We start from the raw sequence: 15,752 nt of genomic DNA on the forward strand, positions 1-15,752 counted from the left end.
AAACCCCCAAACACAAAACAAGCCCAAAACACAAAAAAACCCCCAACCAAACAAAAAATCCCCAAGGATTTGACAACTTAAGCACATGAAATAGATTAATAAACAAATGGTTGGGAAACAAGGAGCTGAGGTTTACAGAATAAGGCAACATTTCCCATAGAAATACTTCCTCACATCTAATTGTTGAAAAATTCAATGCCAAATTGATTTCTCAGCTGTGCAGACACGATCTGCAATATAATCTACCTCATAAAAATATCACTCATTCAATACAGGAATTCAAATGTCTGCAGAACTAGAATATAGGAAAAATAATTTAAGGGACAAAACCCCAAACTAATTCTGTAGTGCATGGCAGAGTGAAATTAGGCAATTACATTCTGAAAGGGACATCTCAGAAGAGAATTGCTCAATACATGGGTCCCTACATTTCCTTCCATTTCCAATACCAGATTTTTAACAACACAATACCACGCTCAGATGATCAAAGCAAGGAAAAAAAGCCTTTCAAATGTAGCTTTTTTTTTCCCTCCTGTTTCACATTCAGTTGGACTGAAGTAGCAGCTTCCTCCACCTCAATCTGTGCAGGAACTCCACCTCTTTCACCTTTTCACACCTCCCAAACAGCCTGTGCTGCTCCTCCTGGCTGAGCAGGGCTGGCACGGGGATCAGATGCTGCTGTAGTCTGAGCCACGGGCAGCAAGGGCTGCTGCTGCTCCCCACTCCACAGTGAAGAAGGTGATTGTTCCAAAAAAGCCCACGAGCACCATGATCAGGAGCTGCCACTGCAGCAGGAAGTAGTTGCTGTAGAAATAGGCAACTGCAGCACAGATGGACTGAGAGGAAAATCAAAGTGAAAAGATTATCAGTGGAGATTTCCAGGCTGCTGCTGTTACAGAAGGATTATCAAACTGACATAGACACAGTTTAATATGAAACTCTCAGAATGCTTTTGTAGTAGGCACAGAATCTTAAGGCTTCATTATACCTCAACATATGTCTCAGTGTGTCCCACAACAGATTTCGTTTTTACTTGTTATTTAAACAACATTCAACTGTAGGAAATGAAAACACCAAACTTCAAAGTGTTTGTAGCATTGCAAGCTGGTATTTCAAACTGGTAAAAGCACTACCAAAATCTCTGGTATTTCAAACCACTTTGTCTAGAAACAACACAGACAAAGCTTTAAGATCATAGCCCAGGAAACTGTTTCCAGCTTCACAAAACTATTTTCCACCAAAATTCAGGTTGAAACGGTTTTCAGAAACATTTTTCTCAGCTCATTAAAAAGTCCAACCCAATATTTCAGTAATATCCCAACAATCCCATTTCCAAAGGCTGTGTTATGCAATACCTGCACAAACTTAAAGATGGCAAAGGCAGGAGCACTGTCCTCTGAGTACAGGAATCCCAAAATACTGAGGAGCTGGGTGTTGAAGCAGCTGTCCCCCAGCCCCAGCAGGAAGCTGCAGAGCATGGCCACCTCTTTGCTGAAGGAGAAAGCAATTCCAATTTAAATGCCATTCATTTAAACAGCTCACACATCTATAAACTGTTTCTGGCAGACTTATTTGGAAACTGCAAATGGAAGAAAGTTATCACACTTTTAATTTCCCTAGAAAAGAACTGGGAATGCCTGACTTGGCAAAAGGAGTCATTTCATCAGCTTTAATTTCTTGAATGCCAAGACTTCTGTTACTGTTACCTGCAGTCAACTCTACACTGAATTAGAATCACTAAAATAACTCATTTTAGTGCTTGGAGTCACAAAACCCACACAGCAGTGATTAAAAGCTGAGGCACATGGTGAGTTCACAAAATCTGCAGGAATGTTAGAGAAATACCAATTCATTTGGCAGGAAAATACTCCAGCAAAGACTAGTCACCTGCACAGGCACAAATGCTTAGAATTGCAAGTTAGCAGCTGGGTCTGCAAAACTGACAGTACAGGATTTTCACACAAACTGGTAAAAATCCAGCCCAAAAGAAAGTTGTAATGATGAGGTAAGAAAGCTTTCTATATTCTTCCCCAACCACTGAGTGCTGTAAGGGACAGGCTGCAGTCAGGCCAAGTGGAATTTGACAAGAAGCACTGGAAGACTTTGGAAACCAGTGAAACAGGGCAAGGCTGGTGCTCCCTGATGTAAAACTGAGCCCAAGACTGTTTTAAAATAAACTGAATTTTTAACAGCAACTACAATAGATGCTATTGTGCTACATGTCAGAAACATCAGTTGTCAAGTGACACAACTGCTATTATTCATCCCCAGGTTTTTTATTCTTATGTCATTCAAGTTCCTAAATTGGGTGCACACTGGTGGAATGTCTACTTTTAATAAAAACAGAATTCCTGAAAGCTTTTCCTAGGGAATTAGTCACTAGACAGAAAAAAACTTCAAGAAATTTTCTGTAGAGAAACAAGCTGTTTATGCACATCCTGAGCTACAGCAGCCAAAGGCAAAAAAATCCCACACACCTTGGAATCATATAAGCAACTTGATCTGTTCCTTCCATGGGAGCAATGGGGGCATCATTTGGCATGTTGAAAAAAATCAAATAAAAGGCTATGAAGTGTACAAGGATGCCCAGCATCACCACTGGGTTCCTGCCAAAACGATTCTTCTTGCTCAGCAAGCCAAAGATTCCTCCCCCTGCAGGAGCAGAAAAGAGGAGAGGATTGAGAAGTGAAGATTTAAATACTGACAATTTAAATTAGAAACGTTCCCACATTGGGTAACAAAGATTGACTGACATGCAAACAGCCCCAAGGAGTTTGTCAGGGAAATGGGGCAGGAGATTGATCAGATGGCTGCTGATGAATATATTTCACCTTTTGGCAAGTGTTTAACCAGCAGCCAGTTTCCTTCAGTACTGCACCAGCACTAAGTGAAAATGGACAGCCTTGTGCTCAGCTCTTAATTGCAAAAACATGCAACTCAATGGATCTGAGCTGCTAATGAACAGGGGATTTTTGTTAAACACCTCAGTACTTGAGTCTACAGAAAAAAAGAAATATTTACTTAATGAATATTACCTGTATCCAAATTTATTCAAATATCACATCTCATTTAACACAAGCAAACTCTTAATAGAAAGAAATCCTTAGTGTAAGCATTTATTAAAAAATTTTAAAATTATATCACTCAAGAAGTAATACAAATGCAAACATAATACTATTTCAAAATAGCATTTAAAATAGCAAAATTGTGTCAATTCCCTAACAACATTGCAGCCTACTTTTCTCACATATGAAGCTTGTGTATTCCTCCACTTTACTCCAAAGAGAATGCAGAATAATAGAATTGGTCTACATCCACTTTACACAGTGTAAGGTATAATTCACAGTGCAGTAAGGAACCACAGTGCCAATTATATTGCTGCTATTTCATTTCATAATTATTGCTGGAAGCTCAAAACACACTATTGAGTTAAACACCAAAAAAAAAAAAAAAATTGAATAACTACATCACACTAATCCTTTTTATTGTCAAACTTAGACTCACCCAAGATTTCTCCAACACCAATAAAAATACCAGAGAGACCAATCAGGCTTTTCTCTTCATTGCCAAACCTATTCACAGCACCAATGCACGTTCCATACACTCCAGAAAAGAATGTTAACACCAAACCTTGGAAGGAAACCAAACAGAACTGATAGATGCACTCTCATAAAAGCAATGAAAAAATCTTTATGTCTAAAGGCTGCTTCCCCTCAGGTATCTTTGCAATCATATATTTAAATGAGATGGGGTAATAAAAGCAAAGAGAGAATTTTAAACTATGTAATTATTATATTCTTCTATACCAAAAGCCACATTAGAAAAGTGTCACTAACTGATGTCACAGGCACTCAGGTTAAATGCTGCTACTCTTGATCCAACACCTATATATACAGTTTATATAGGAATTTTATCAAATGAAAAATGCCACATGAAATAACTCAAAGTAACTGAAGAAATAAAGCACAATTTCATTTAAGCACCCCCCCCCTTCAATTTAAGGCATTTCTAAAAGTCCCTGCAGCCCCAAATACCAATAAGGAGCTAAGAATCCTAAAATGAACTTTTTTGTACATACATAATGAATCCAAGCTTAAAAAGAACAACTGCTATTTGTTTTAAATCCTTTCTTTCTTTCTTTGTGTTGCCATTAGTGTGAGGAAAGGTGACACCACTGACCCAGCTAACATGACAATGAGCAACCATTAATATAAAAACACCAACTCAATAAAAAAGGGTATTGAAAACAACACAAAATGTTATTCCTGAACAGAGAAAAACAGCTTAAAATACAACTTTCAAATTTATATCCCTTGTTTTTTGGCTACAGCCAAACCCTGGTTCAGCACACCCTGCCCTGCCTGGATGAACCTCATGGCTTCAAAAACAGGGGTACACTTGGAGGATCTTAACCAGACCAGGAATTTTGGAATAAAAGCCCTTTTTGGCCTTAGGGAATTTTCTAGTTTCCTACAAAAAAAGTAGCAACACCAACCCAGATCCAGAAGATGGCAGCAGATATTTTTTCCCCAGCCTGGACTGATTTATTTTTATGCCACCTGTAACCCCAAATTTCAGGATATTCAGGCAAAACCTGACTGACTCCCTTCCCTTGTTACCTTGCTCCACATTCCCATCCCCAGAGGAATTCATGTGAGTTAATCTGGGTTAAGAGAACACTGGAGATGCTGTGGAGTAATTTGTAACTCAGATTAGTGGCTGGAGCAACCCAACTCCAGAGCTGCTCAGGCTATTTCTCTACCAGGAGCTGCTGTAAACTGCAATGTTTAAATTTTGTTCACATCTAAGTTTTTCTTCTCATATAACAATAGTTTTTCCTAATGGTGACTCAGAGCCTAGGTTCTGAAAGTGCATTTATTTTATAAAAAAAACTAATTTGAGCATTAACAAAACTACATCTGAAGCCAAATAAGGAGCAAGAAACCCTCCAAAAAACAACTCAAGGATTTTATAGGGTTTTTTGGTGGAAGAATCACTAATATGGCAAAAATACATTTTTATTTTACAACTCATTGGTCCAAGGATGGCAGACCAAGTTTACCTAAAAGTTCCTAAGAAGAGTGAGAACCCTTGCCACAGCAAATCCTATTGATAAAAACAGTTGATAATTACTAAGATGGTTCCCAATAGAACCAAGACTAAAATGAAGAGCATTAGGAATCTCCCATGCCTTAATGAAAAGTGTGATGTACAAACATTTCTTTAATTCAAATGCAATGCAAATTATTGATTGGAGCAGTATCAAATGTGCAATATCTGCTGCAATATCAAATCCCATAAAAGCCAGCTCTCTAAATCTTGCCTCTCACTTTGAGATCCAGAATTTTACTGAACCAGCACCTGCAGATTTGGATGCACCTCTCCTCCTGAACAGAAACACTCCCCAGGATACAGAAACATCACAAGTAACCCAAAATTAATTAAAATATCCAAATAATGTTTGCAGAGATACAGGTTAAAATTCCAGCCTGGGATTACAATTTCAAACAATGCCCTGCCACTGCTCCCTGGTGAAACTCTGCTGGTTTCATACCTGTGTAGGCTGTGGTAACACTGAGAAGCAGCATCTCCTTGGTGAAGCTCAGTGTAATAGATTTCTCTGTAAAGAAATAATAAAGAAAATCAATACAATTTCTGAGAATACTACTAAGATAATCTACACTTACTTTTGCTCTTTGCTTAAAGCAAAAATTGGTTATTATACAAACTGTGTATTGAAGCTTTATTTAGTGTTTATTACAGCAGAGTGCTAAATAAACCAACCCTGACCTGCCATCTAGATGAAACGTGCCATCCAAAAATTGTATTTTGTAAGTAATGCAGTGGGGGAAATATTAAAGAGCAGATACAGAGTTTTCAATTATCAGACAATTTTCTGCTCTCTGTATTTTTGTACACTCAGTTCACAGCAATTGTCTCTTGAAAGGATAAATAGATTTTCAGTGCAGATTCCCAAACCCTCACAACAAACTTAACAGTCTCAGGCAGAACATACAAAGCTTCAAAGGGACTGAAGAGGCTTCAGTTCTCAATTGTTAACTGGTATCAACTGGTGACAAAATCAAACAAACCTGTGACTTCTTTTTATCTTCAAATGTTTGTTGATTTTTATTTTTCAATCCCACTGCCTTTCTCAGTAGTAACCTGCTCCTCTTGTGCTCATCTGTACAAGGATGCTGTTGTAAAGCAGTTTGGATCTAAACTCACATCAAAGGAGGAACACTCCAGAGTCTCCTGGACTACTCAGGTATGTGATTGAAGTGGTTTGTACATGATCATATAATCAGCACAAATACAGGGAGCTGGCAAGGAGATGCCAGGTTTTGCTGAAGCAATTCTGATGTGAAATTGTACTTACTGAAGGCAGCCACTGCTCTCATCATTTTGTTTTGTGCAGACCTGGGTAAACAAATTACTTGGTCAAATTGGAGAAGAATAACCACATTTTATTGCTGTGCTGGAAGGGACCTTCGTTTTTCAAACCTTCTGTACATTTTTCTAGCCCTGCACTACTTACTGGAATGTGTCAATGTATTTTTAAAAGTTTCTGAGATCTAAAGTAACCACAAAATCTATTTTCTGCCTGCACTAATGAATACTTGCTCAACAGAATCTTTCTTTTGAACATTTTAAGCTTTCAACATTTTTTCCACAGGCATGCTCACTGATGTTTTTCTAACATTTTCATTGTTCTTTAAATAAAGCAAAAATATTTAAGCTGATGCCTCAGGCAAAACTGCACTGAATCTGTGTAACTGTGCATTTCTAATGTATTTATCAGCGTGGCATATATATTTAGAAAAGATAGAAAAACATGTTCCAGTTTGCAAAACAACCCATATAAAAGGAGTATTTTCTGTTTATTCCAGCCTTTTAAATGGGCAGATGAGGGCAAGATAAAACATAAAAGTATTTAATAATAATAACCAGTGGAGAAGAGGTGAAGGGTATCTTTTGCAAGGCACTTCCTTATCAAAGGAAAAACTTCATGTGCAGCACTGAACTTCACCCTTGAGAACATGCCATATCAAGAACATTATTTCTCATGAATTCTCATTGTTAAAACACAGACACTTTTCTGTTAAATCTGTGAATCCTCCAGGTGTTGATAACATTCACATTTCCAGCACAGAGGGAAGTGAATGCACAATGCTCCTCTGCGGAGCGGGAGCACAAACAAGGAGATGTGACAACATGTTATTGCCATCAACACTTACGAGCTCTCCCCCAGGATTTCATTAGTGGAATCATCATCCCCTGGAGCTTTTGTGTCCTCTTGTTTCCTAATCAGAAAGAACAGAACTGTGCCCACAAGACTGATAACAGTCAGAGCAATGAAGACAGTTCTGCGATCGCTCTCTGTGGAAAAACAAACAAGAGCCATGACCAGATGTGCAGAAGAGATTCACACCAATCCAGCTACCTTCAAACAACTAACACAGACATGCTACAGTGTTTAACACAAACTCATTTTCTAGCTTACCTTCCACATGGAGCTGCTGGCAAACTCCTGTCTCAGTTTTATGGTGCTAATAAAATATCGGCAAATTAAAGAGGTCCCTCGCATTCTCTGCCATGCAAAGGCTTTGACCAAGGAGCAGCCAATTAAAGGAAGTGCATAAATTATTAGCAGAAGAAAGTACATCTTTGAAGACTTATATAAATCAGAGTGGACATAAACTGCCTCCCAAAAAAAAAAACCCCTTCAGATTTCTAAGAGAATCTCTTGACCAGCATGAGAACGGTGAGCACCATGACATCATAAACTGTAGGCTGGGAAACTACAAAGGCATTAAAACCACCAAAACCTCAGCACCTGTCACAGCAGCTGGAGGGGACAACTCTGCTGAACAAGTTGGTTACTGCAGCACAGCACAGACACATCTAATATAAAAGCCAGTCCCATTTAACAGTACTAAACAGGGGAAAAAGTGAGTAACAGCAGTTGTGACTGAACTAATGCATGACCCTGAAGATATTACCTATGCTTGTATTTACTTCCCCAAAATTGCAAACTTGTCCTAAAAATAACTTGTGCATGATCACAGATCCAAAAAGAGGTGTGCTTCACAGCTTATAATGTTTGTGCTCATTCTATATAGGTAGTAAAATAAGATTTGATTTTAAATGCTGTTATGGTTTGATATAAAATTTTCTAATAAAGAGGAATCTCAAGACATTTAAGATGGAGGGAAATGTAACAGTAGAACTGCCTCATAGTGAATTGCTCTATTCTGTGGTTAGCAGTGCAGTGACATTTGGAATGCACAAAATTTGAGACTCCCCCAGGTTCAAAGTGTCTCAAATATTTCCAATAACACTTAAACCTTTGTGTTACAGGTGAGGGAAGGCAGAAAATGACCTTTAAATTTAGCCAGTGTTTCATTACCAAACCTGATCTGTGGAGAGCCTGAAAAGATGGAGCTAACAGAAACAAGAAGTGAACTGTTCCTTCTGTTCTATTATTCCTGATGCCTGATAATTATCACTTAAAAGTCACCATCTTATTCCTGATTGACTAGAGCAGAATTAAATCATCTGTTAAAGGTTAAAAGAATTGACCATTCTAGTAGATATTCAACATTAGAACTAAATAAGGAAAATTATCAGTAATTACAGAACAGGAAAATCAAACTTATCTGTTTACAGAACACTGACTTCCCAGCAACACTCATTTTTGGTTATTAAAATCTGTTTTCACCACTTTTCTTAGTGAATCCCATTCCCCCCCCCCTTTGCCTGGCTTAAACAGTTGACAGAAATCTTTGCTTTAAAAACATAATCTCAACACTTTCTAGCTCAAGAACAAGAATAAAGTCCACTGTTCCCCAGTTCCTGCCCTTTGCCAATCTAGCACAACATTAAATAGAAAAACATACAGCATTAATTACAATTCCATTAGGAAGTTAATCTCATAAACTATGCCAGAAAGGAAGAAAGTTCCTTCTCCACTCTCCCAGCAGAGCTGCCCCACCTCAGCCTCTGCCTCCTACTCTGCTTTGTGCCACCACAATTAAAGCAGACATGAAGTAAACTAGGATGGTTTTCCTTTATTTTCCTTTATTTCATAGCTTTATCAATCTCCAATATGATTTAGAAGAACACTCAAGGAGTTTAATTTGGAATAGGATAGTGTGTATAATATTACACATACAGCCAGAACAACTTTCCCCCAGATAAGTTTATTTTGGCACAAAAATACAGAATAGCTATTGTGGAAAATCTCCAATACCTTACAATAAATTGGAAAGGGAAAAACATAAAAAGTCTGCTTTTGTATAAGCTTCCTGCCACTTTAGAGTTCATTATTTTATCTGTTAATTCATGCTACTATATTTAAAGGTTGTCCATACAAACAAGCAGTACCCACCTGATATGTGAGTTTTTCCTTGCCAAGCAAAGTATATATACATATTTCCAAAAATCAAGCTGCAAATAAAAAGAACAAAAGGTGAACAATACATTCTGTGAACAAATTAGGGTTGTAGCACCACAGTAGTAGTATTCTACTAAAAAAATTAAAATCCCAAGGCTGTGCAATCATGAAAGAAATGAAGATATGAGTCACTCTCCATGTCAGCTGCTTCTACACAAAACTCAAACAAATTTGAGGATTATGCCCCAAAATGTTGGCTACTCATTTTCATAAATCAAGACATAAGGTAGTGGCAAAAATTAAGAAATCTGCATCTAAGTTGCTTCTAATTTTGGAAGGGCATAGGTTAGAAGGCTGATATATTTCTGGAGGTGATTTTGCAATACTTCCTTTGCAGGGTCATGTGTCTTGTCTGAAGTGCTGCTTCAGCTCAAGGAAATTCTGTGTCCCTAACTACCATTTCCCAAAATACAGTCATTCTGAATGAACAATTTAAAGCAGTTTTAGAGCAAATTTTCCTCTTATTAACCCATGTGTTTTACTCACTGTAGAACACACAATCAGCAGGGTTTGTGGAAATTGCTACTCTGATGCCACACTGAGGGTTAATTCTGGAACTGAAAACTTTAGAAGACAAGCACACCCCTGGCTCAGGCTGACTTTCTCCAGCCCAGGCTCCCATCCCCACAGCAGCATCAGCAATGCAGGCTCAGCACCCTAAGCATTTCTGCAACTCATTCCCCTGGTTATCTCCCAGATATATATTCTGGCAGAATATTCAGAACTGCTGCATTAGAGGTGCTAAAAGGATATCTCTTCAGGAACCATTTGTGCACCTGTCTCCCATGAATTTGTCTGATTCCTTTTCAATCCTGTTCACTCACACCATCCAACTCTACACACTCCCATGGCTGCAAGCTCCAAAAGTTTAATCACTCACTTCACAAAACACTTTTATTTGTTTCAAACCAGTCCTCCTTATTCTCAGCCAGTGACCCCAGCTCCAGCACAGCAGCATTTGGTGACAACAGCTCTACAATCAGCTCCCCTGCTGCCATAATTTTGGGTAACACAATGGTATAATCCTCCTCAGCTGCTGCCCCTCCACAGGAAACAGTCCCAACCTTTTCAGTCTCTCTTCAAGCCATCAGCTCTATCTTCTTGCATAATTCCATTATTTTTCTCTATATCCTAATTGCATTTCACTCTCATGAGAGGCATTAACTACCCCTGCACAAAACACATAATGGCCACAACACAGCATTCACTGCCTTGCTCTTACTGATACTGAGCATTTTGTTGATTTTTTTCAGTCAAGCAGCACTTAAAATTTAATATCAGAGAGCTGTCAAAAACAAGATCTCTTTTCTGGCTTCTGACTGCCAGGTCCAACTTCAGTATCTTCACCTTGGCAGTGAGAATCAGCTTCTCCCTCAATAAAGAACACAAATTGGCACATCCCTCCACAACCAACAAGACTGCTGTTAATCCCTCTGTTACAATCCCTCAAATGCTCCCCTAACAGAAATGTGTCTTTTAGCAGCTCAAGAGCTGAGGTTGCAATATTCAACTTTCTTTCACTGCCTGTTCTGTAATGCACAACACCAATAAAACATTGCTTCCATCTCTCCTTCCCCCTGACTGCAAGGTCCCAGGGGAATATTTTTCTGTACAGTCTCCCACTTATAAAAAGATGTAAAATGCAGAAATTGTACACAACCAAGAAGGAAAAAAAAACCAACAAAAAACAACCAAAAGCTTACCTGAACTGCAGGAGTGCCCAAAATATTCCACTGTTCCTTCCAATGGTGTTTTCATCAGAATTTTCAGTCAAGCAATTTCCCTGGGCTGTCCAGAGGACTGAAACAGACAGAATATATTGCTCAGGAAATAAAAATATTTTAAAGGTACATTCAAACCTCTTAAAAAACAGTCAGCAGAATAAGAACAATGCTTACCAGCAGCTGCAATGCCAATAAGCACAGAGGCAGTGTAGAAAGCCCATGTAGCTGGCTGGATAAAGACTGCAATGTATAAGCTAGAACAGAACAGATCAGTTCATTGAATACTGACCTAAAGTGAACAGTGCTCTTTAATAATCAAATACCTCACTTAGGTGCTTCTAAATTAGCTATTCTCTCCTAAGAAATGCTGAAAAACAGGTTGTATATGAAAAATCTTTTCAGCCTTCTAAGCACGTAGAAATTTTTTTTTATATAGTTATTAATCTGAGTCATAACCTCAATTCCACAGTCAGCAAAGTCTGAAAATGCTTGCAAAAAAATGTGCTGTTTCCAGTAGGCTGAAGTACTCTGGAGTTGCACACCTGCAGTATCTCTGTGAGGGGCTTTTCTTAGCCAGTGCAATTTCATTATGGCCCAGGAGCCTTAGATGTGAAAAACTTAAAGAAATATTTCCAAGAAAGCAGGCAAAACCTCACAATTAATACTTACCTATAAAACACACCACTAACAACCATGGAGAACTGAGGACCCACTATTGCAACCAGTGAAGGTGATATAAGATTTGATGCAGACAACACTCCATAAATAATGGACATACTACAAAAATAAAAAACAAAGACAAATACTTAAAATAAAGCATAGGTTATCACTGCAACTGTTTTAGAAGTGATCACTGGATTTCAAAATATCCATTTAAGTACATGCATGACTTAACAGAAAAACTTTGATTGTCAAACATTTCCCTGCTTCCTTCTGTTCCCTTCACCCATGGCAGCCCACGTGGGAATACAGGAGTGTACAGTATTCCCTGATTGCTGAGAGTCCCAAACTACTGCAGGCAATGACATCTTGGAATTTACAGCATGCATGTGTCAAACTGCCTGAACAGCAGTTATTGTATTTTGTACCCTGCATGTCTAGAGGAGAATTTTCTAGAACCCAATTTATCTCTCAGTGAGGTTTTCATCTTCTGCCAAATACACCACAGAAATTTTACAGACATATTTTGTGCCAGTGGCCTTTTTAATTTAAAATGAAGACAGTAAACCCTTCAAAGGAGTCAGGTTTTCCTACATGACAGATTAATTTGACATGCAAAAGGTCCCTGGTCATGCATGACAAGTTTGACTCTGCCAGTGCAACCAAGAGAATGACTTTTTGTGGCTTTGCTTGCCTTTCTAACTGCTCCTTTCACATTTATGTTTTATTTCCTGAGAGCTGACCAAACCACCTGTCCTACACAAACACAATTTACAAAGGCAAACAACCAAGGCCTGAGTTAGCAGTTTTATTTATTTTTAAACTTCCACCTCTTTGCCCACTAAGATAAAATGCTGGGAATGTGATGATAGTGGTTTTTCTCCCCACAAAGAAAACATGCAAATCAGATATGTAGTTCGACTGGAAATAATTCAGAGCAGAACTGTGAGAAGCCTGTTTTAAACTGCTTTAAATGTGTCAGTAATTTGTGAAGTCAGCAGAACACTGCAATCTCTTGAGAGTGTCTCTCTACTGGATGAAGCTGTAACTAAGTTCACCCTGCAAAGAGCAAAGTAAGAAGAAAATCTGTGTAATTACCTCGTGTAGCCACTGCCATGAAAGTCTGTGTTGTTTAAATTCGTGATAACAGTTTGCTGTGAGAAGATCATACATTGTAATGTTAGAATCTACATTGTATTTTGAGAACACCTGCATCAGTTTGAAGTCAGTATTAAACATTAGAATTATTCATTGATAGACACTACAAAGTACTTGAAAGAATCTAAAATGTTAATTACAACTCACACTGTCTCCTCAACAAAGATGCAGGAGATATTTGGCAGGAAAACATCTATGTTTGAAGAAGAAATTAGTACTTCATTATTAAATCATGATTTCATAAGAAATCTAAAATACTTCACAAAATTTTTGTTTCACTTAAGACCTCTCTTACATAGATAGGTATGACTATCTTAATTTTAAAAGTGGGGAAAAAAAGGAGAAGTTACAGAATAATCTTAACCTGACCTAACTTTGAATCTCTGATAAGAGTTTCCATTCTTTTCAGCATCCTGTTATTTCCCTGTTCCTTTTTTCCCCCTTGAATCAGCTTTAGTGGTCATGAGACCATGTAGTTAGTTGGACTGGAAGGCAGATTTGCTTGAAAGTCACTTGTAAAGACTTTTATGACAATGAATTACATGATTGCATGATCACAAAGTCCAATTTGGTGAGGTGCTGAATTCATTGCAGGATTTCTGAGATCATTGGGCTGCACTTAAGAGTTCACAGAAAGTATCACACTGCACTAGGACTCACAAAACAACAAGTAGTTATTTCTATAACATCTATACAATAATATAATACAATATCTAATGCATTGAAGGATATTTATCTGTCTGAACCCAGCAAGGATTCCTTCCTGCTCACCAGAAAAGAGCTGTAAGACCTGTGGGCTCAACAGGGATGTTGAAATCAAACTGCCCTGCAGGAACAGAACTAATAACATTGCAAGCAGCTCAGGAAGTTAAAGGGCTGAACCTGGCAGTAGCAAGAGTCTAAAAATTTAAATAGTAACAGTAAATTTGGATTATGCTGTGCTCCATTTTCGCTCTGCAAAGAGATACAAAATAGCAGCAAATAACTTCAGCTGGAAGGTGACTTGGCAATTTAGCAATTGTAGAAATCTATTTGTCAGGTGTTATCATCAGACTCCCCCTCAATGTCTACTTTGTTAGATTATGAAAATCTAGTTAATAATAGTATAATTAATAAAAACTTAGGCAAATATTTTGAAAGGAACGATACAGAATATAGACTATGCAAGGTTTAGTGTAATTCAATTGTCCAACATGGCAAGTGTCAAAGTAGACACTATTTTAAAATTCAAACATTTTATAAGATTAATTTTCTACTTTCTAGGCAATCAGGCTCAGTTTTATATGTAGCTATGCTATCTTAAAGAAATAAGCTGCTGAATTTTTTGGTTAAACATATGAATCTACTTAAAAATAAACCAAAAGAAGTTAAATGTCAAAGTATCCTGCACATTAGAAAATCCCAAATAAAGCAAAAAACAGCACACAAAAGACAAGAATAAATGAGATAGAAACGTGGCACATTTTGAAAGTCACACCTACCGCAATATTTCCACAGGATTGGAAAGCAGTGAATATAAACATAAATGAGACTCCCAAAATAATGATGTTGAAAAGCTTTTTTCCTTCCGAAGACATTTTGTGTATTCTTCCTAAGTCCTCAGTTTCAGTCTGGAAAAACTCTTTTTTCTTTTAAAAGTTTCGTCTTAACCTCTGTTATAAAAAAAAAAAAAAAAGAAAAAACAAACAAGAAAATTAAAAAGGAATAAAAGAAAGCTTCAAAAATAATGATTACTTAGGGCTACTTATCAATTAATCCAGAGTCCTGGCAATTCTTTTAAATAATGTGCAACAAAATCGGTAACTTGGGGGAAAAAAACAAGGTTTGTACAAAAGGCAAAGGCCAAGATTTCCTTTACCTGTTCCCATGAAGTTTCCAGGGCGGAGTGCAGGCTGTTATTTCACGGCATCCCTTTGTCCCAAAGGAGCAGCTTTCCCAAAATCGAGCAGGTTGATTTGCTCGTCATTGTAGGAATCAGAACTGCGGTGCCCGGCCTCTCAATCACCTGACGAGGGGAAGACGAGCCACTCGCACATTTCCATGCACCGCACAGGAAATAAAGAACATTTCGCTGTCTCCATCAGCTGACCCAGCCCCGAAAGCCTTCGTGCACTATGGGAAATGTAGTTTTAGCAAAGTAACCTTTTCCTATTTAAAGCGGGGGAAATCTCCCAGTCCTTAAAATACAGTTATTTGTACTGGGTTTGGAGAATTGTAATTTCTAGCTGCTATATAATACCTGACAAGGTTAAAAAAAAAAAAATAGAAAAAGAAAAACCCCACCTACACAAAACCCCTCAAAATTTAAAAACCCCACACAACTACAGAACATGGAATCACAGAATGGTTTTGATTAAAAGGGACCTTAAAGCCCAGCTCGTCCCACCCCTGCCATGGGCAGGGACACCTTCCACTAGACCAGGTTGCTCCAAGCCCCCTTCAACCTGGCCTTGAACATGTCCAGGGATGGAAGAGATACTATTAATCTTTCATTTCACAGTATTTCTAAATAATAAATTTAAGACTACTTCATCTTTGAGTCATGAAGATCTCTGTTAAAACATCAGCAAAGCTGAGAGAGGATCAGTCATTGACCAAATGGCCAGTTTTTCCTGTTACCATCCTTTTTCTGTTCAGTTGGACCTCTGGGATTGGAGAATTCAACTAAATCAGTTGAATGCTGGCGAAAAGGAAAGAGAAGGAAATGCAGAATCGATTGAAGTAAATGACAAATCATCACATTTTACCTCTGC

At 38.0% G+C, this 15,752-nt stretch overlaps 1 protein-coding gene across 1 annotated transcript; it reads right to left on the reverse strand.

Moving 5' to 3' along the window:
• Positions 1–107: 107 nt before the first annotated feature.
• Positions 108–15,071, reverse strand: MFSD11 (major facilitator superfamily domain containing 11). The gene is made up of 14 exons (XM_079323222.1): positions 14,858–15,071; positions 14,481–14,651; positions 12,940–12,995; positions 11,851–11,958; positions 11,356–11,435; positions 11,161–11,257; positions 9,392–9,450; positions 7,239–7,380; positions 6,380–6,420; positions 5,555–5,620; positions 3,505–3,630; positions 2,478–2,652; positions 1,356–1,491; positions 108–836 (listed from the first exon to the last, which is right to left on the reverse strand). The coding sequence occupies exons 2-14, from the start codon at positions 14,574–14,576 to the stop codon at positions 669–671; spliced, it is 1,350 nt and encodes a 449-aa protein (XP_079179348.1). The 5' UTR covers positions 14,577–14,651; positions 14,858–15,071; the 3' UTR covers positions 108–668.
• Between the last annotated feature and the right edge of the window lie 681 nt (positions 15,072–15,752).

Source organism: Erithacus rubecula (assembly GCF_903797595.1).
Source record: "Erithacus rubecula genome assembly, chromosome: 20".
NCBI lineage: Eukaryota > Metazoa > Chordata > Aves > Passeriformes > Muscicapidae > Erithacus > Erithacus rubecula.